At 39.7% G+C, this 20,855-nt stretch overlaps 1 protein-coding gene across 1 annotated transcript in view; it reads left to right on the top strand.

The window, feature by feature from the left end:
* Positions 1–815: 815 nt before the first annotated feature.
* The window catches only part of ARMC3 (armadillo repeat containing 3), a 91,326-nt gene continuing 71,286 nt past the window's right edge, over positions 816–20,855 (top strand). Inside the window, 3 exon segments of the mRNA XM_005901641.2 lie at positions 816–901; positions 4,157–4,205; positions 19,052–19,169. Coding sequence (XP_005901703.2) covers positions 4,158–4,205; positions 19,052–19,169 — 166 coding nt within the window. The 5' untranslated portion in view covers positions 816–901; position 4,157.

The following is a 20,855-nucleotide window of genomic DNA, read 5'->3' on the forward strand; positions in this document are numbered from 1 at the left end:
ATTTTCCCAAGGAAGGAGAAACATATGTTCACACAGGAACCTGTGTATAACTGTTTAGAGCATATTTATTTATAATAGTCCAAAACTGGAAAGAACCCAAATGTCCATCAACCAGCAAATGGATGTGGTCCTGTACCAGCAAATGGATGTGGTCCATCCAGGCAGTGCAATGCTACTCAGCAAGAGAAACAAACTGCGGATACATGCAACACCATGGACAAATCTCAAAAGCATTTGCTAAATTAAAGAAGCCAGACCGAAATGGTAGTGCTTTGTGTGGTTCCATATATAAGATGTTCATAAAAATGCAAATTAAAGGAAGATAAAACAGATCAGTTGTTCCCAGGGAAGTGGGATGGAGAAAGAGATTTGACTTTCAAGGAGCATGAAGGAAATTTGCGATGATGATGGGAGAGATTTTTTTGCTACGGTCAATCAAAGGGCATTTTATGAAGATGGCATTTGGAAGCCGCCTCGCAGAGACTCTGGCCGAGGCGCTTCACTGGGAGAATGCGCCTGCACCTCAGAGTGTGTGAATCCATAGCCAGTTCTCTGGTCAGAAGCGGAGGTGGCCCTGCTTCCTGATTTCATTGTCACTGGGCTGGCTCTCAACAACTAGAAGGGGAGGATGCCCAGTGCCTATCCTGCCCCCAAAGTCTGGGAGTCAGTCACCAAGGATGCACATGGCTTCTCAGGTACCTCCCTCTAACCGCTGTTGGGATATGGGGCAGCCAGGCTGGCGTTTCCACTGCCCAGGCGCACGCGGGCGCTGACTGCGCAGGCGCGGCTCCCTGTCGCCTAGCAACCAGTCACAACAGCGGACTTGCCAGAAGCGCGCTGGCGGCGGTTGGTGCTGTTCGCCAGATCAGAGGAGCCGTTGACCGGCTGGATCTCCCTGCAGGTAAAGGCGATTGGGCGGCTGCACCGCTATCCTGGGAGTTTGGAGAGGCCCAGGGCAGAGGCCCCAGCAAGACTTGAGGAAAGAGAAAGTGCCCCGCGTGTAGGAGCATCCGGAGCAACTGAAGGAAGACCTTGGGAGGACCTCTGGGTCCCTGCTTTATGCCTGCAGTATTAGACTGGGGTCCCAGTGCATTTCATAAGCGTGCCAACAGCTTCCTATTCAACAGGTGACAAAACTGAGGTCCAGAGCGGGTATCTGAGGGTCTAAGATTCCGTTACTTGACTGAGCAACTCAAAAAGTGGGTCCTCAGTTATTCTACACCTTCTCAAATCTCGTTAGAAAACGTTTAAGATCGCATAAGGCTGAAAGTTCACGAAGAAGATCAGTAAATTCGTGAAAAAATGAGTCCAATAATCAAAACTATGAACATTCAAAACAGATTTGTTTTCATGCCCAGTGCCGTGAAGTTCATACCTTTTAGCCCTGTTATTTTATGCTAGGGATTTAAACTAAAGAAACAATTGTGAGGATGAAAATTTTACCTCTAAGAATGTTCATTTGCAGTCTGCACATAATTTCAAAAAGTTGAAAACAAATGGTCAACAATAAGGGACTGGCTGGATGATGGGCTTTAAAATTTTGTTTTAAATGGCATGCTGATCCAGTGATGATGACTGAAGCAATAAATGGAGACTGAGATTTCAAGAACTTGTCTGTTAGTTTGAGAATTTAGTAAGAAAATGCCCCCAGGAAGGTAAGTTGAGAATTGCAGATAGAAATCCAAGTAGGAAGGTAAGATCACTATAGAAAACACACACCAAAATGAGCTATGTCAAAAGAGTGCTCATCTTCCTGAGCTTATTTATGAGTGATTTTTTTAAAAATTCCATTTGCCCTTCCTTTTTTTCCCAAATTCTCTGTATTGAAATGTGATACCTGTATAAGTAAACGGTAGACACGGAATTATGAGCTTAAAAGGAATTAAAAGGATAAGTTTTATGTGTTTTGGCACAATAAAAATCAATGGGGAAGTGGTAAAATAGGAAAAACAGGTTTAGGTTGCTTCAAAAATCAAAGGGATTTATTTTCTTAATTTGACATCTCAGTAGCTTTAAAGAATGAAACAAGGTCATTTATGTTGATTTTAAGTGAAATGTTTAATTTACAAATTAAAAAAAAACAACCGAGAGTCATCTCTTGGATTCACTGTCCTGGACTCTGTCAGCTGTGTATTTTCTCCCCTATTAACTATTATACCCAAAACGGTTAAAAAAAAAAAAAAAAAAAATGCTTCCTACTTAACCATGCTGCTGAGGACAAGTTCTATCTCTGTAATCCTGTATGTTTAAGCTATTACAGCCTCTGTATTTTTCAGTATGCAGTTACTCAAATTCACTGTCTTGAGATGGGAAAAATAAGTTCCCAAGTGAAAAATCAGATGACATCAAGTAACTTTCTACAGGTGTAATTTAATTGCTTCTTGAATGTTATTCATAAGGAATTCTTTTGTAAAGCAAAGACTGCTATATGTTGGAATTGGTTATAAAGAGGTATGGAAACTCTTTTTCCTAAAGAAATCATAGGAAAGATTTTCATCTATTCAGAATAGTCTGCGTGTCTGCCTGAAACATTATAAGCGCAAGTCTAGGATCTGTGTGGTTTTCAAGTATCTGAGAAAGATGTCAGAGATCTGGAAAAAACTATTGGTCCTAAGATATGAAAAGAAAATTCAAAAATTAATATTGTATTTTATTAATTAGATTTGAAAATAAAATAATTTTCTCATTTTGCAATAATTTCCAGGTGTACAAACAGATGAGTCATTTCATATGCAAATTTTCAAAACTTTTAATGATGAAAATTATAGTCAGTGGGGGATATGATTTGTATTTTAATGTTTTAACATATTAGATATAGTGTGAGGTAGTGCATCCCAGCATAGGCTTCCCCAGGGCCTCAAAGATCTTGAAATTTTTGTGACTGGAAGTTAGGGACCTGGAATAGATGTCTTTCAGAAGTCACTATGAATTTCTATGAACATTTGACTTTTAAACATATGTGATCAATTATGTTCAGTGTCTTTACTATTTGGAGTTGCTTTTGTCCCTTGATGAGCCATCTGAACTAACCCTGACATTGACATTCTCTCCAAAGGTATCCTACTTCCCAGAATTTCTCGAGACTATAGTAATTTCCTTGAGACTAGATTACAGTGGTCCCCAACCTTTTTGGCACCAGGAAAGGGTTTTATGGAAGCCAGGACAGGATAGGGCGAACAGTTTTGGGATGATTCAAGTGTGTTAACATGTATTGTGTACTTTATTTCTTTTATTTTTATATCAGCTCCATCTCAGATCATCAGGCATTAGATTCTAGAGGTTGGAGACACCTGGACTAGAATATATTGTCTGAAATTGCCCTAATATCAAACATAACCCCACAAACTCTCATTGGAGAAATGGGTTATTTTAACAATCACCACCAGCATCTTGGAAAGTTTTCTGTACCCAGATGGAGTTACTCCTCTGTGGTATATCAAGTATGTATACTGTTCCATTAATTTTTTCCTTCACAAGACTGGACATAAAAGGGCAGGTGGGAAAGGGTCTTTGCAAGGAGTAACCCCAATTTCCCTAGAATTCATCTTTTCAGATTCTCAATTACTTTTTTAAATTGAGATATAGAATATATTAGAGAAAACATTTTGTTATCTAGGAAAATGACACAGATGTTCACTTGGACTTAGTAGATCTCAGATACCATTCAGAAATAATTAGTTACAAACAACAGAGTTAAGGATTTTTATGTCAGTTGGTCAGTATGTACCAGGCATTGTTCTAGGTGCTTGGGATAGATCAGTGCAAGAAAGAAGACAAAAATCCCTTCCTTTGTGACAGAACATCCTTGCAGATCTCAAAATTAATTTGCATTTAATCTCCCAAACCCTACACAAGTGAGCTATAAGTGTGGTAAATCATTACCTGTTATGTAAGTAAAATTTAAGTCATTAATGTATTTTTTCTAAACCGGAAGCCAGGACTAATGCCCAACAATCTTATCAATAAGTTCCTTTAAAACTGTGAAACTTGGGATGTAGAAAACATATTTGTATATGTGCAGTTGTGTATTGCATAGTCTCTTTTTAGGTAAAATTTAGAAGAAAAAGTACATTTCCTCCTAGGTATGTGGGTAACAGAGATTTGTGCATATACAACGTACAGATGACATTTTAACTATTTGTGGCATTTTTTCCAGAATGGGTAAAAAGGTAAAGAAGGAAGCAGAGCCCCCTCCCAAGGATGTGGTAAGTTTCTGATTTGAATACTAGCAGCATGTTAACCAGTTTTAAAAATAAGTTGTTGAAACAGTTTGGCATGTACCAGTATATACATGAGTGCACAGTGGCAGAAGTCCAAAGTCTGACTAATGATAAGATTAGTCAGAGAAATCTAACATTATGTAAACAAACATTTACAACATTGTCATTACATAATTAGCACAATTAGAGAGTAATTATTAGCTTTTCCAGTATGTGGATGGCATGTTTATAAGCCTAGTTAATGAACAAATAGTTTTGGTTTGTTTTTTCAAATACTTTAAATTTACATTTGCCAGTCTCTCATTGATGTTAATTATCTAAGTGGATTTAAAAAAAATGAATGAAGGTAATGCTATAGCTACTAGGTATGTATGTAAGGTTGTCTTTAGATGAGCATTTGGATATCAGAAGTCCTGTGTTTTCCAGTCCTACGGAGAGAAAAGTCTGTGTTCATCACCACCTTTTTCTCTTTCAAGTGCTTAAATAATGCATTCCTCAAAACACAAACCTTTGTCTCTCCCTTTTATTTATTTATTTATTTTATTTTTATTTTTTAAAATATTCTCCCAAAGTCTTTATTGAATTTGTTACTATATTGCTTCTATTTTATGTTTTGGTTTTTTGGCCACAAGGCATGTGGGATCTTGGCTCCCTGATGAGGGATCAAACCCAAAACCCCCGCTTTGGGAGGTGAAGTGTTAACCACTGGACCACCAGGGGAGTCCCTATCTCTCCCTTTTAAAAGCAAGGTTCAATAAACTTAATGTCCAATAGGTTGGCAATTGGGATGAGGTGATCTTAGAAGACGTAAGATGGTTTAAAGTGGTCATGGTAAATAAGCATGTATTACACAAAAAGTTATTTCCATAGCAGTAGTGATCACAGAAGTAAACAATTAGAAGTGACTAAATTGTTTTAAAATAAAAACTTAGTTAAATAAATTATTCCATTTTGATAAAATGATGTCACTTAATGTTTGATAGCATGGGAATGTGATCACAATATTTAAATTAAAACGTTATAATAGGGACTTCCCTTGGTTCAGTGGCTAAGACTTCATGCTCCCAATGCACAGGACCCTGGGTTTCATGCCTGGTTAGGTAACTAGATCCCACATGCTGCAACTGAGAGTCGCATGCTGCATCTAACCACATACCGCAATTAAGACCAGGCACAGTCCAAAAAAAAAAGGGAAAAAGGCTATAATAAAATAATTAAAGCAGAGTTCTATCATTTCTCTTTAAAGTTTATGAACTGCCAAAAGATTGTGTTTAAAATGTCCTAGGACAATTTTCAATTTAAAATCTTATTTGGAACAGACATTTGGTGTGGTTTTCTTCAAATAAAATATGAATGGGGAAAAAAGTATGTATAGTCAACAGACTCACAAGATTTACAGCCTGAAGGAACCTGATGTTAATGCAGGAGTCTTCCCGACAACACCGGAACATTGCAGTTACAAATGTGAGCTCTGTCCCAGGTCTGCCTCTCATAAACTGTTATTTTGGTAAAGTTGCTAAATCTGGCCAAGTTATTTCAGTCTTTTTTTTTTCAATCTCTTAAATGAGATTTGTCATGTCCAAATCATTTTGGTAAATGATTACAATGAAATAGAACACATGAAATTCACAGTGCCTGGCACATAGTAAACACTCAGTAAATAAGATCTGTTATCCCGAGAATCCTTTAGATTCTCTCTCTCTCTCTCCCTCTCCTTCTCCCTCTCTCTCCCTCTCCCTCCCTCTATCTCTCTCTCTCTCTCTCACACACACACACACACTCCTATGTAACTTCTTATGTGTGATACCTCAGTGTAGCTGGCAACAAAGGGTACAGATAACATATCGGCACAGGTCTAGAAAAGTTTTGCAGAGATGGTCAGTGTGGTCTCCTGATGAAGTTCATCGGTCTGCCTGCTCTCCTTTGGACATAATGCTCAAATGTTCTAAATTCTCTTGTTTTAATCATTGCATCTAGTTTGCATTACCCTTATTTTTACTGCAAAATAGCATTATTGACATCCTGTTACCAGAAAGTGGAGTCATGAACACAGTACTTGAGGACAAACACTTTCTCATTAAAATGAGAATTAAGGGGCTATTAAACAAATAGACATGTTTGTCTAATACACCTTTCATAATTTTATGTCTTGCTGGTATTGTCCTCTCTACTCCAATCTTTGAGGAGCACAGTCAAGGACTGAGAAACAATTCCCATCCTCAAGTTAACAAAAATCTAGTTCTTGTTTCCTTGGGTCACCACAGCCTTGAGGACTGCTGAAGGCATGTGGTCCTTGACTATCCTGAGGGTCCTTCCATCCTTCCCCTACTCTGACTTTATGTTAATAAAGCTGATAGAGCAGTATTACATACCTCATTGCTTTTCTATATTATAAATTCTAATGCTTCAAAACACTATCAGTTCAGTTCAGTCGCTCAGTTGTGTCCGACTCTTTGCAATACCATGGACTGCAGCACGCCAGGCCTCCCTGTCCATCACCAACTCCTGGAGCTCACTCAAACTCATGTCCATTGAGTCGGTGATGCCATCCAACCATGTCATCCTCTGTTGTCCCCTTCTCCTCCTGCCTTCAATCTTTCCCAGCATCAGGGGCTTTTCAAATGAGTCAGTTCTTCACATCAGGTAGCCAAAGTATTGGAGTTTCAGCTTCAGCATCAGTCCTTCCAATGAATATTCAGGACTGATTTCCTTTAGGATGGACTGGTTGGATCTCCTTGCAGTCCAAGGGACTCTCAAGAGTCTTCTCCAACACCACAATTCAAAAGCATAAATTCTTCACCACTCAGCTTTCTTTATAGTCCAACTCTCACATTCATACATGACTACTGGAAAAACCATAGCTTTGACTAGATGGACCTTTGTTGGCAAAGTGATGTCTCTGTTTTTTAATAAGCTGTCTAGATTGGTCATAACTTTTCTTCCAAGGAGCATGCATCTTTTAATTTCACGGCTATTTTAAAACACTATAGCACAGTTTAAACTATCTGAACTTGGAATTTGTTCCAAGATATACCTCTTCAAAGTCTGTGAAGGGTTTGTTGTATAAATTATAGATGAAAAATCAGATTTAAAAGGGGGATATATAACTGCTTGAGAAAATAAACTTTTTCCTGTCAAGCCATGGCAGTTTGCTTCTTTTATATCTCCTAAAACACTGTTTCCAAAGATTTTTATTTTTATTCATCTTTCATCTACTGGTTAATGTGGGTAATGGGGATGGAAAAAAAGGATGTTTGGTGATAAGGTTAAAACAAAAATCCCTTTGTTTTTGTTAGTAGTTTCATTGTCAAAGCATATACTGATATGTGCATTTATGGTTTATTGCTTCCATTTCTTCTCCTAAAGGAGAATACTAGCTGAGAAGATGCCTTGATGTGGGGAAAATATGGCTTGAATAACAAATACAACTATATTCTGCTTTCACAAATCATTTCCAAGTCTGGCTGAAAGGTTGTTTGTGATGCTTTAATAAAAAGCAGACTTTCTGTGGATTGAGTGCATGAAAGAATTATTAGCAGAAATGACCATAGTAGGCAATATTTGGTAGGGCATCAGTAATCATGAATGGATGTGAGAGTTGGACCATAAAGAAGGCTGAGCACTGAAGAATTGATGCTTTCAAATTGTGGCTCTGGAGAAGACTCTTGAGAGTCCCTTGGACAGCAGAGAAATCAAACGAATCAATCCTAAAGGAAATTAACCCTGAATATTCATTGGAAGGACTCATGCTGAAGCTGAAGCTCCAATACTTTGGCCACCTGATGAGAAGAGTCAGCTCATTGGAAAAGATACTGATGCTGGGAAAGATTGAGGGCAAGAGGAGAAGGGGGTGACAGAAGACGAGATAGTTGGATGGCATCACCAACTCAATGGACATGAATAAACTCCAGGAGATAGTGAAAGACAAGGAATCCTGGCGTGCTGCAGTCCATGGGGTCACAAAGAATCAGATACAACTTAGTGACTGAACAATAACAACAGTGATATTCTGTGACTAAGTTATACTGTCAAAGTCTAATCCTTGCTTCATTACCCACCAACTCTGATCTAAGGCAAATCTCCTGACCTCTGTATTCCCCAGTGAGGATGTGATGATGTCCACTTCATGGGATACCCACTTCATAACCACTTACAGCAGTGGGGCAAGGTTAGATAAATAAAAGATGCTTAGAACAGTGCCAGGCATTAGATAAGAACTCGGTACATGTAATTATTCATGATGCGGCTGAGGGTGCTGTCCATCACCCTACAAAACTGTTGAGGTTTGCTTGAACCTGTCTGAAGAGGCAGGGATGTCAGTTTTGAAAGACCAGCCAGCTGCTAAAGTTCCCAGATGCCCAGAACATGGCCATTATGATTTATGGTCAGGTCTCTTTGAGCTTAAGAGCATGGAAATTTTATTCTCTTACATTTCAGAGACAACTGAATCCACAGAATCTAAACTCACAGACTGTGATCTGGCTCTAGAATATTAGTGGTTAAGTATCAAGTTAAGTAGACATTTATGTTAATGGGTCAGTGTCTGCTCTTCTTGTTAAGTGCATGTGGGAACCAAGTATGGTGGCTGTTGAATCAGAGCCACTGGCAATAGCAGAACCTGCTCTCCTACCTGGGCAACCAAATCAAGTTCTGTGGAAGAAGGGATGTCTCCTGCGGCTTGTTTTTCTGGACCCTTTCCACCAGCCTGAGAATGACTCAGGTTGTAAAGCAAATGAGAGGTTATTTAAGCGGTTTTCATTTTAACCTTTACCCTTTTGCAGATTTTAACTGATGTTTAAAGAGTCTGTACGAAAAGCTTGTGCCAGGGTGGTGCAGTCAGCTTCCTTCTGTTTATCTGTCTCCCTTTTCCTGGGCAGTTGGCTCCTCATGATTGGAGACTACTGACTCCGTAAACACATTCCAAAAGAAATCAAAAAGGCCTTTTATTTGCATTTGCTGGCGCCATAAAAATCACTAAACTGTCATGATTTATCTCTTTTCACTGAGTCCAGCTTTATAATTGTATGTTCTTTTAGACATGTGCTGTCTAATCATGGAAGCTAGTGGTCACATATGGTTATTTACATTTAAATAACTGAAATTGTATTAATGAAAATCAACAATATAAAATGAAAAACTCAGTACCTCAGTCGCATTAGTTCAAGTGCTCAAGAGCCACATAGACAATACAGGATCGGGATCCTTCCATCACTGCTCTTCTGTTGGGCAGTCTTATCCTAAATGGTCTTGTTTCCTTAACAGAGAGAGAAAAGCATCTCTACCAGTCCATGGCTTCTCTAATTGACTGGACTTAAAATTCAAAGCTTAGCCAAAACGGTTCCCCTTTCTCTCATCCTCTGTGTAAATAATTTGGGTTCATCATTTATTCCGTACAGAGCGCGAAATTATGATTTCACAACCAGCTTGTTGGTGACTCGCTATGAGTTCCTCACAGGAAAGCAGATGGAATCTGTAATTACAGCACAGGATTATTTATTTAGTCATGTGGCATTCTGTTACAGCTATCATCTTATTCTCGGCGCCTTTTCTAATAAAAGATTACTATAGCGCTGCAGGCTCTGTAGGAGAAATGCATGTCATGCCAAGTTTCTCTGCTCTCTGCCAAACATTGATATTTCTTTGTTGACAGCTCTTATGATGGTAATTCTCACAGTCTCAAACTTCCTTTTAAGCTTCTTGTACCCCCATCACCTTTTTCTTAAGGATAACCAGAAGATATGATGAAATACTAAAGTGTTATCTGAACCACAGAAGGAGAATTAAAAGATGTTTAAAGGTATTTCCACATACCCTACTCCTTTGAGAACTGTAGTCATTCCGTGGATCATGACAAATCCATACTTCAGCATAGTCCGTTCATTCATATGCTTGCAAAATTAAATTTAAAAATATTGAAATATCAGAAGTCTCTGAAGTGGAAGTTTGAAAATGTAAGGAAAGGTAACCATTCAGGATGCCAGGGGCACTGTCTTAGGTGAAAGTTGATCTGCGGTTGTGATTCTCAAGGGTTCAGTGCAGGGTCAGGGGGCCTCATGAGGATAGAATGGTGACTATGGACTCTCTCCCTGCAGAAAGCACACCAAAAGTCCTGCCCACAATTTCAGAGAGACAAGCTGTCCCTGGAGCCCACTGATGGCTTCATGAACCTCAGATCTGAAATCTTCTTTTCTGGCCTCAATAGACAGTGCAACACTCAAGGAAGGCACTGCAAGGCCACAAGCATAAAAAAGAAGTTTCCAGAGGCTCTTTAATACATTTCTTTATAGGGATTTACAGAGTATTTCTATATCCAGAGTACTGTTCTAGGTAATAGGGATAGAGAAATAATATAACCCTTTGCCTGAAGAAAGTCATTCATTTATCAGACAAATATTGAATACATATCATACACAAGTCAAGTATTCCTCTACATCCTGGGCATATAGATCAGGCCTCAAGGCAACTTATTAATACACTCAAATGGGAAAACAGTCAATTAACAAAAAAATGTGAAAATTCCAGGATAAAATCAATGAAATTTTACCTGAGTTTTGTTGGAAAAAAATCTAGAATTTTAATTTCAAGCATTGTTAACTTTTTCAGTTCTTATCATGTCATCATTACTTTAGAAATCCTTTCTTCAGAGTTCAGACCACCGTTATAATTCAGTTTATTGATTTTATCAATTTACTGATATGCCACTATTGTGTTTCTATTTTGTCCTCCCCAACCTTGGCTGGAATATTTGCTGAGTAATTTGTTTGAAATTACGGTTGATACACTTGAGTTTGAAAATGCCTGAACCTATCTTTTTCACATCTAAATGAAAAATTAGCTAAGTTTAAATTTCTTGAATCCATCAACAGAAAGTCAGATTAAAGATTTACTGATCATGGCCCCACCCATCAGAATAAGACCCAATTTCCCCCTCAGTCAGTCTCTCCCCTCAGGAAGCTTCCTTCCATAAGCCTCTTATCCTTCTCCATCACAGGGCAGACAGACTGAAAACCACAATCACAGAAAACAAACCAATCTGATCATGTGGACCACAGCCTTGTCTAACTCAATGAAACTATGAGCCATGTCATGTAGGGCCACCCAGGATGGACAGGTCATGGTGGAGAGTTCTGACAAAACGTGGTCCACTGGAGAAGGGAATGGCAAACCACTTCAGTATTCTTGCCTTGAGAACCCCATGAACAGTATGAAAAGGCAAAAAGATAGGATACTGAAAGATGAACTCCCCAGGTTGGTAGGTGCCCAATATGCTACTGGAGATCAATGGAGAAATAGCCCCAGAAAGAAAGAAGAGACAGAGACAAAACAAAAACAACACCCAGTTGTGGATGTGACTGGTGATGGAAGTAAAGTCAGATGCTGTAAGAGCAATATTGCATAGGAACCTGGAATGTTAGGTGCATGAATCAAGGCAAATTGGAGGTGGTCAAACAGGAGATGGCAAGAGTGAAAACTGACATTTTAGGAATCAGCAAACTAAAATGGACTGGAATGGGTGAATTTAACTCAGATGACCATTATATCTACTACTGTGGGCAACAATCCCTTAGAAGAAATGGAGTAGCCATCGTAGTCAACAAGAGAGTCTGAAATGCAGTACTTAGATGCAATCTCAAAAATGACAGAATGATCTCTGTTCATTTCCAAGGCAAACCATTCAGTATCACAGTAATCCAAGTCTATGCCCCAACCCATAATGCTGAAGAAGCTGAAGTTGAACGGTTCTAGGAAGACCTACAAGACCTTCTAGAACTAACACCCAAAAAAGATGTCCTTTCATTATATGGGACTGGAATGCAAACGTAGGGAGTCAAGAAATACCTGGAGTAACAAGAAATTTGGCCTTGGAGTACAGAATGAAGCAGGGCAAAGGATAATAGACTTTTGCCAAAAGAATGCACTGGTCATAGCAAACACCCTTTTCCAACAACACAAGAGAAGACTCTACACAGGGACATCACCAGATGGTCAATACCATAATCAAACTGATTATATTCTGTGCAGCCAAAGATGGAGAAGCTCTATACAGTCAGCAAAAACAAGACCGGGAGCTGACTGTAGCACAGACCATGAACTCCTTATTGCCAAATTCAGACTTAAATTGAAGAAAGTAGGGAAAACCACTAGACCAATCAGGTATGACTTGAATCAAATCCCTTACAATTATACAGTGGAAGTGATAAATAGATTTAAGGGATTAGATCTGATAGACAGAGTGCCTGAAGAACTATGGACAGAGGTTCCTGACATGTACAGGAGGCAGGAATCAAGACTAACCCCAAGGAAAAGAAATGCAAAAAGGCAAAATGGTTGTCTCAGGAGGTCTTACAAATAGCTGTGAATAGAAGAGAAGCTAAAGGCAATGGAGAAAAGGAAAGATAAACCCATTTGAATGCAGATTTCCAAAGAATAACAAGGAGAGATAAGAACACCTTCCTCAGCAATCAATGCAAAGAAATAGAGGAAAATAATAGAATGGGAAAGACTACAGATCTCTTCAATAAAATTAGAGATACCAAGGGAACATTTCTTGCAAAGATGGGCAGAAAAAAGGACAGAAATGGTATGGACCTAACAGAGGCAGAAGATATTAAGAAGAGGTGGCAAGAATACACAGAAGGACTATACAAAAAGATCTTCATGACTGAGATAATCATGATGGTGTGATCACCAACCTAGAGCCAGCCATCCTGGAATGCAAAATCAAGTGGGCCTTAGGAAGCATCACTATGAACAAAGCTAGTGGAGGTGATGGAATTTCAGTTGAGCTATTTCAAATCCTAAAAGATGATGCTGTGAAAGTGCTGCACTCAATATGCCAGCAAATTTGGAAAACTCACCAGTGGCCACAGGACTGGAAAAGATCAGTTTTCATTCCAATCCCAAAGAAAGGTAATGCCAAAGAATGCTCAAACTACCACACAATTGCACTCATCTCATACGCTAGTAAAGTAATGCTCAAAATTCTCCCAGACAGGCTTCAGCAATATGAACCGTGAACTTCCATATGTTCAAGCTGGATTTAGAAAAGGCAGAGGAACCAAAGATCAAATTGCCAACATCTGCTGGATCATCGAAAAAGCAAGAGAGTTCCAGAAAAATATCTACTTCTGCTTTATTAACTATGCCAAAGCCTTTGATTGTGTGGACCACAACAAACTGTGGAAAATTCTGAAAGAGATGGGAACACCAGACAACCTAACCTGTCTCCTGAGAAATCTGTATGCAGGTGAGGAAGCAACAGTTAGAACTAGATAGGGAAAAAAAGACTGGTTCCAAATAGGGAAAGGAGTACGTCAAGGTTGTATGTTGTCACCCTGTTTATTTAACTTATATGCAGAGTACATCATGAGAAACGCCTGGCTGGATGAAGCACATGCTAGAATCAAGATTGCCGGGAGAAATATCAATAACCTCAGATATGCAGATAACACCACCCTTAAGGCAGAAAGTGAAGAGGAACTAAAGAGCCTCTTGATGAAAGTGAAAGAGGAGAGTGTAAAAGTTGGCTTAAAACTCAACATTCAGAAAACTAGATCATGACATCCGGTCCCATCACTTCATGGGAAATAGATGGGGAAACAATGGAAACAGTGAGAGACTTTATTTTCTTGGGTTCCAAAATCACTGCAGATGGTGACTGCAGCCATGAAATTAAAAGACGCTTGCTCCTTGGAAGAAAAGTTATGACCAACCTAGACAGCATATTTGAAAGCAGAGACATTAGTTTACCAACAAAGGTCCGTCTACTCAAAGCTATGGTTTTTCCAGTATTTATGTATGGATGTGAGAGTTGGACTATAAGGAAAGCTGAGCGCTGAAGAATTGATGCTTTTGAACTGTGGTGTTGGAGAAGACTCTTGAGAGTCCCTTGGACTGCAAGGCGATTCAACCAGTCCATCTTAAAGGAAATCAACCCTGAATATTCATTGGAAGGACTGATGCTGAAGCTGAAACTCCAATACTTTGGCCACCTGATGTGAAGAACCGACTCATTTGAAAAGACCCTGATGCTGGGAAAAATTGAAGGCAGGAGGAGAAGGGGATGACAGAGGACAGATGGTTGGATGGTATTACTGACTCAATGGACATGAGTTTGAGTAAACTCTGGGAGTTGGCGATGGACAGGGAGGCCTGGCATGCTGCAGTCCATGGGGTCTCCAAGGATCAGACTTTGACTGAGTGACTGAACTGAACTGAACTGAAATTTCTTGAGTCACAAGCCTTTCCTCTGAACTGTGCTGATCATTCCCATTAGAGTGTTGGGGGTTGGGGGGTGGGGAGGAAGATCTAGGTCATTTGCTGAGGCCTTATATGTCCTTATTTTTCAATAATATTTCTGCTTCCTATTACATATTTTCCTCTTAGTCAAGCTCCTATTTTATCTACCATAAATGCAACATTCATTTCCATTTTAAACCTTCCTGGTGTTGTTTCCCCCAACAGAATGTCCTTATCTCAGCCTACCCTGTTGTATCCATTCTTCAAATCACACGTAAAATTCCACCACCTCTATAGACCTTTCTCCATCTACCCCAGTTCAAATGAATTCTCCCTTCCCCAAAGCAACATTTATTGTCTTTCCATGTTTTTGTACTTCATATAATCCTAGAATTATATATTTGGAAGAGCTCTGAGAGATATAATCCAACTTTCAAATTTTCAGATTAAAAAAGATATTGTTAGGGATTTCCTTGGTGGTCTAGTGGCTAGGAGTTCATGCTCCGAATTCAAGGGGCCCAAGTTTGATCCCACATGCCACAACCAAAATATCCCTCATGCCCCAACTAAGATCTGGTGCAGCCATATTAATATGAAAAAAAATGTTAGTGAGCAAGTGATGACCCCAAGTGCTCTGAAATTCTGGGGTTACCTTTAATACCTAACTAAGATAATTCTTACAAAGAAGGCAATGGCACCCCACTCCAGGACTCTTGCCTGGAAAATCCCATGGACGGAGGAGCCTGGTAGGCTGCAGTCCGTGGGGTTGGGAAGAATCGGACACGACTGGGCGACTTCACTTTCACTTTTCACTTTCATGCATTGGAGAAGGAAATGGCAACCCACTCCAGTGTTCTTGCCTGGAGAATCCCAGGGACGGGGGAGCCTGGTGGGTTGGCGTCTATGGGTTGCACAGAGTCGTACACGAATGAAGCGACTTAGCAGCAACAGCAGCAAAATAATTCTCAAGCCTCAATCTCCAGGCACTTTTAGAAGTTCTTCCTTAAAATTTCTGTGAATTTCCAGGCCCTTATATTCCTGGTCAGTGCTGCAGACAGCATACTAGCCATGCCTCTAGGCTCTCCTAGAGGCCATTTTTTCTCAGTGGTTCATGTCACTGGAATCCATAAGGACCTATAAGCCTGGTGCACATAGCAGATATTTACTGACGATCTGTCTTCCAGAAAGAGTCTAAGAGGCTTGAGACTTTGAACACTCTTTCAGCTCTAGTACAGAGTTAGACATGTGCAAGTAACAGCTCCAGCTTCAATTTGTTTTTATTATTTAGAAGATTTAATAATTTTTTATTAGGGATAATTAGTTTTTTAAATAGAAGCTAGAAGTACCTTTGTTATTTTAAGTGAGCATTGAGTAATATATAATTGTTTTGCAAAGACTATATGACCTTTACAGTGTTATACTGTCATCTCACTTGATAGAAGACCCTAATTAAAATAAACCAAAACAGTAATGCATTTTCTATTTGGCTTTCCTAATTGGTGTTTGATTTCTGCATTTTAACTTAAATTTCACATTTAAGTTAAATGTGTAACAGCTTCAATTCGTATGTTAGATAATGTTGCCCTAAAATCCAACAGCTATTTTCCCTCCAAGAGGTATTTTTATCCTAGCCACGTCCTTTCAGGTCATTGCTTACTGCCATCTTCTCTGTCTTCTCTACTCTTCTAACCTCACACAATTATGTCTCCTTATTCAGAGTAATCTCTCTCTCCATCCTCTACTCAAAAATGAACGTCAATTTTGTTACATCCCAAAACACATTAATGCTCAAAATTCTCCAAGCCAGGCTTCAACAACACGTGAACTGTGAAATTCCAGATGTTCAAGCTGCGTTTAGAAAAGGCAGAGAAACCAGAGATCAAATTGCCAACATCTGCTGGATCATCGAAAAAACAAGAGAGTTCCAGAAAAACATCTATTTCTGCTTTATTGACTATGCCCAAGCCTTTGACTGTGTGGATCACAACAAACTCTGGAAAATTCTGAAAGAGATGGATACCAGACCACCTCATCTGCCTCTTGAGAAATCTGTATGCAGGTGAGGAAGCAAGTTAGAACTGGACATGGAACAACAGACTGGTTCCAAATAGGGCAAGGAGTATGTCAAGGCTATATATTGTCACCCTGCTTATTTAACTTATATGCAAAGTACATCATGAGAAACACTGGGCTGGAGGAAGCACAAGCTGGAATCAAGATTGCTGGGAGAAATATCAATCACCTCAGATATGCAGATGACACCACTCTCATAGCAGAAAGTGAAGAACTAAAGAGCCTCTTGATGAAAGTGAAAGAGGAGAGTGAAAAAGTTGGCTTAAAACTCAACATTCAGAAAACGAAGATCATGGCATCTGGTCCCATCACTTCATGGCAAATAGATGGGGAAACAGTGGAAACAATGACAGACTTTATTTTGGGGGGCTCCAAAATCACTGTAAATGGTAACTACAGCCATGAAATTAAAAAGATGCTTACTCCTTGGCAGGAAAATTATGACCAACCTCAGTTCAGTTCAGTTCAGTCACTCAGTCGTATCCGACTCTTTGCGACCCCATGAATTGCAGCACACCAGACCTCCCTGTCCATGACCAACTCCCGGAGTTCACTCAGACTCACGTCCATCGAGTCAGTGATGCCATCCAGCCATCTCATCCTCTGTCATCCCCTTCTCCTCCTGCCCCCAATCCCTCCCAGCATCAGAGTCTTTTCCAATGAGTCAGCCCTTCCCATGAGGCGGCCAAAGTACTGGAGTTTAAGCTTTAACATCATTCCTTCCAAAGAACACCCAGGACTGATCTCCTTTAGAATGGACTGGTTGGATCTCCCTGCAGTCCAAGGGACTCTCAAGAGTCTTCTCCAACACCACAGTTCAAAAGCATCAATTCTTTGGCGCTCAGCTTTCTTCACAGTCCAACTCTCACATCCATACATGACTACTGGAAAAACCATAGCCTTGACTAGACAGACCTTTGTTGGCAAAGTAATGTCTCTGCTTTTGAATATGCTATCTAGGTTGGTCATAACTTTCCTTCCAAGGAGTAAGTGTCTTTTAATTTCATGGTTGCAATCACCAACCTAGACAGCATATTACTTTGCCAACAAAGGTCCGTCTAGTTAAGGCTATGGTTTTTCCAGGAGTCATGTATAGATGTGAGTGTTGAACTATAAAAAAAGCTGAGCACCGAAGAATTGATGCTTTTGAACTGTGGTGTTGGAGAAGACTTTTGAGAGTCCCTTGGACTGCAAGGAGATCCAATCAGTCCATCCTAAAGGAAATCAGTCCTGAATGTTCATTGGAAGGTCTGATTTTGAAATTGAAACTCCAATACTTTGGCCACCTGATGCAAAGAACTGACTCATTTGAAAAGACCCTGATGCTGGAAAAGATTGAATGCAGGAGAAGGGAACGACAGAGGATGAGATGGTTGGATGGCATCACCAAACTCGATGGACATGAGTTTGGGTAAACTCTGGAGTTTGTGATGGACAGGGAGGCCTGGCGTGCTGCAATCCTGGCGCAAACAGAAACAGTCAGACACAACTGAGTGACTGAATTGAACTGAACTGAAAACACATTAAGATGTCCATTTAGAAAGGGTCAACACAAAGAAGCAGCTAAAGCGTTGGAATTCAATTTTCTTTTTTTTAAATTTCTTTATTATTATTACTTTTTTTTACTTTACAATATTGTATTGGTTTTGCCATACATCAACACACATCTGCCACTGGTTTACACGTGTCATAAACAGAACATCCTCGTCCATGGTCTCTGGAAACGGAAGAAAACAGTGTAATAATTTGTTTTCTCCTTGACCAAAGAAAATCCATAGGGGTCATGACTTTGTTATTGTTTATTTCAGCTAAATGTGAATTCTCAGGATCTCACAGCAGGATACAGGACTTCTTACAGTCCTATACTTTTTATTTATACTATATTACCTTTTCCTTGCTCCAGATTTTATCCAGTTTTATCTTTGGTGATCTGCTGCTTTCTTTAAATTTTTAGTTGTTTCACATAAATGTAGTTCCTGCTTTTCAAGAAATGGTATAGTGGTTAGAAAGTAGGTACTGATCACTGAGTTGCCAGAGTATCTAATAGAGCAGGTTATCAAGGATTCTTGTGTATTGATGAAGAATTATACTAAGATATGTTATTTAATGAGCATCTGTTATGTGCCAGACAACTTGCTAAATGCTTTACATGGATGATCTCTAATCTCTTAATCCTTCACAGTAGGTATTATTATACCCATTATTCAGAGAAGGAAACTGAAATTCTAACAGCTTAGGTAACTTTTTTGATTTCCCATGGCTAAAATGACAGACTACACCACCAGGTTCCAAAATACTTTGCTTTTCCCTCCATACTCCAGGAATTTCAAAGCCAGCAATGTTGACAACTCTCCATCAGTGATATTTTTTAAATAAAAATTTTGCAATGCACTTTGTGGGCAGTGACCACATCCTTTTTGTAAGATTAATATTCTCCTTAAGTTTCAAGACACCATTCATGTTTTATGTGCTTTTTAAAACTCATTTGTGGCTATGATATTTTTCTCTCTGCCTTTCAGTTTGATCCATTAACAGTTGAAAGCAAGAAAGTCGCAACCGTGGTACTAATGCTTAATTCTCCCGAAGAAGAAATTTTGGCTAAAGCATGTGAAGCCATTTATAGATTTGCTTTAAAAGGTTTGGATTTTTTCAATTTATCTTTCTATTTCATTATTTTCTTAAAATATTTACTACATAATGGGCACTTTTCTCCTTAGTCTTTAACTTACTTGTCTCATGAATTCTTTCAGACAACCAGAATATCATTTAATTTATCACCTGAAAATAATGTATCTCCCTATGTTCCTACCCTAGTCTTAAAGAGTAATTTAGTCAGGGTAGAACAGTCATTTTGAAGGCTTTATTGCAGTTTAAAAAATTGTAAATGTCACAGGAGCTGAAAGAGCTCCTAAGGATCAAATCTGGAATAATTGTGTGGCTCAGTGGTAAAGAATCCACCTGCCAATGCAGGAGATGCAGGCTCAATCCCTGGGTAAGGATGATCCCCTGGAGAAGGAAATGGCAACCCCCTCCAGTATTCTTGCCTGGGAAATCCCATGGACAGCAGAGCCTGGTGGGCTACAGCTCATGGATTTGCCAAGAGTTGGACACAACTGAGCACACACACACGCATGCCATCCTAGATTTACAGCCCGAAGAAGAAAAATATTATACAGATTAAAAAATGATTGAATGAGTAAATAAACAGGAGAGAAAAGACAAATCTCCAATGCAGAAGAATCCCAGTTTATGCAGATACTCTGCCCTCAAGGAGGTGGGACACAACTTCCCGCTCCTTAGGGGCTGTGCATGGACATCTTTCCAGAGAGCACACAGTGGACACCTGGGGGAAAGTGTGTAGCGGAGAAACCTGACAGACCCTGCCTCTGCCAGGCGATCAAAATCAGCATCAACAGAGATAACATGTGCCCTTGACGTAATGAAAAGAGTACTTCACTTCTGTTATTTGCCCCCAACCTAGAGACTCGGTCTAAATATGATTTTTTAAATCAAACTCCAATTCAGGGACATTTTCCAATTATCAAAAACAAGGAAAGTCTCAGGACTTCCTGGTGGTCCAGTTGCTAAGACTCTGTGCTCCCAATGCAGGGGACCCGGGTTTGATCCCTGGTCAGGAGAAGGCAATGGCACCCCACTCCAGTACTCTTGCCTGGAAAAATTCCATGGATGGAGGAGCCTGGTGGGCTGCAGTCCATGGGGTCGCTGGGAGTCAGACATGACTGAGCGACTTCACTTTTTTTTTCACCTTCACTTTTCACTTTCACGCATTGGAGAAGGAAATGGCAACCCACTCCAGCGTTCTTGCCTGGAGAATCCCAGGGATGGGGGAGCCTGGTGGGCTGCCGTCCATGGGGTCGCACAGAGTGGGACACTACTGAAGCGACTTAGCAGCAGCAGCAGCAGGGAACTAGATCCCACACGCCACAACTAAGCGTTTGAATGCTGCATCTAAAAGATCCTGTATGCCGCAACTAGGACCCGGCACATCCAAATAAACAGGTAACTGTTTAAATTAAAGTCAGCAGAGCAACATCTTTAAAGTACTAAAAAAAATTAAAACTTTCAACCTAGGTTTCTACACCCTGAAAAAATATCTTTCAAAATCATAAGTGAAATAAAGTCTTTTTCAAACATTCAAAAACTGAAATAGCTCTTTGCAAGGAGACCACACTACTAACTATATTAAGTAGGTCCTTCAGGCAGGAGGAAAATGATACCAGATGGAAATATGGAAGAAGAATAAAGATAGAACACCAGAAATGGTAACATATAATGTTTTTTATTTGAATCACTAAAAAAACA

This window comes from Bos mutus, chromosome 13 (genome assembly GCF_027580195.1).
Source record: "Bos mutus isolate GX-2022 chromosome 13, NWIPB_WYAK_1.1, whole genome shotgun sequence".
NCBI lineage: Eukaryota > Metazoa > Chordata > Mammalia > Artiodactyla > Bovidae > Bos > Bos mutus.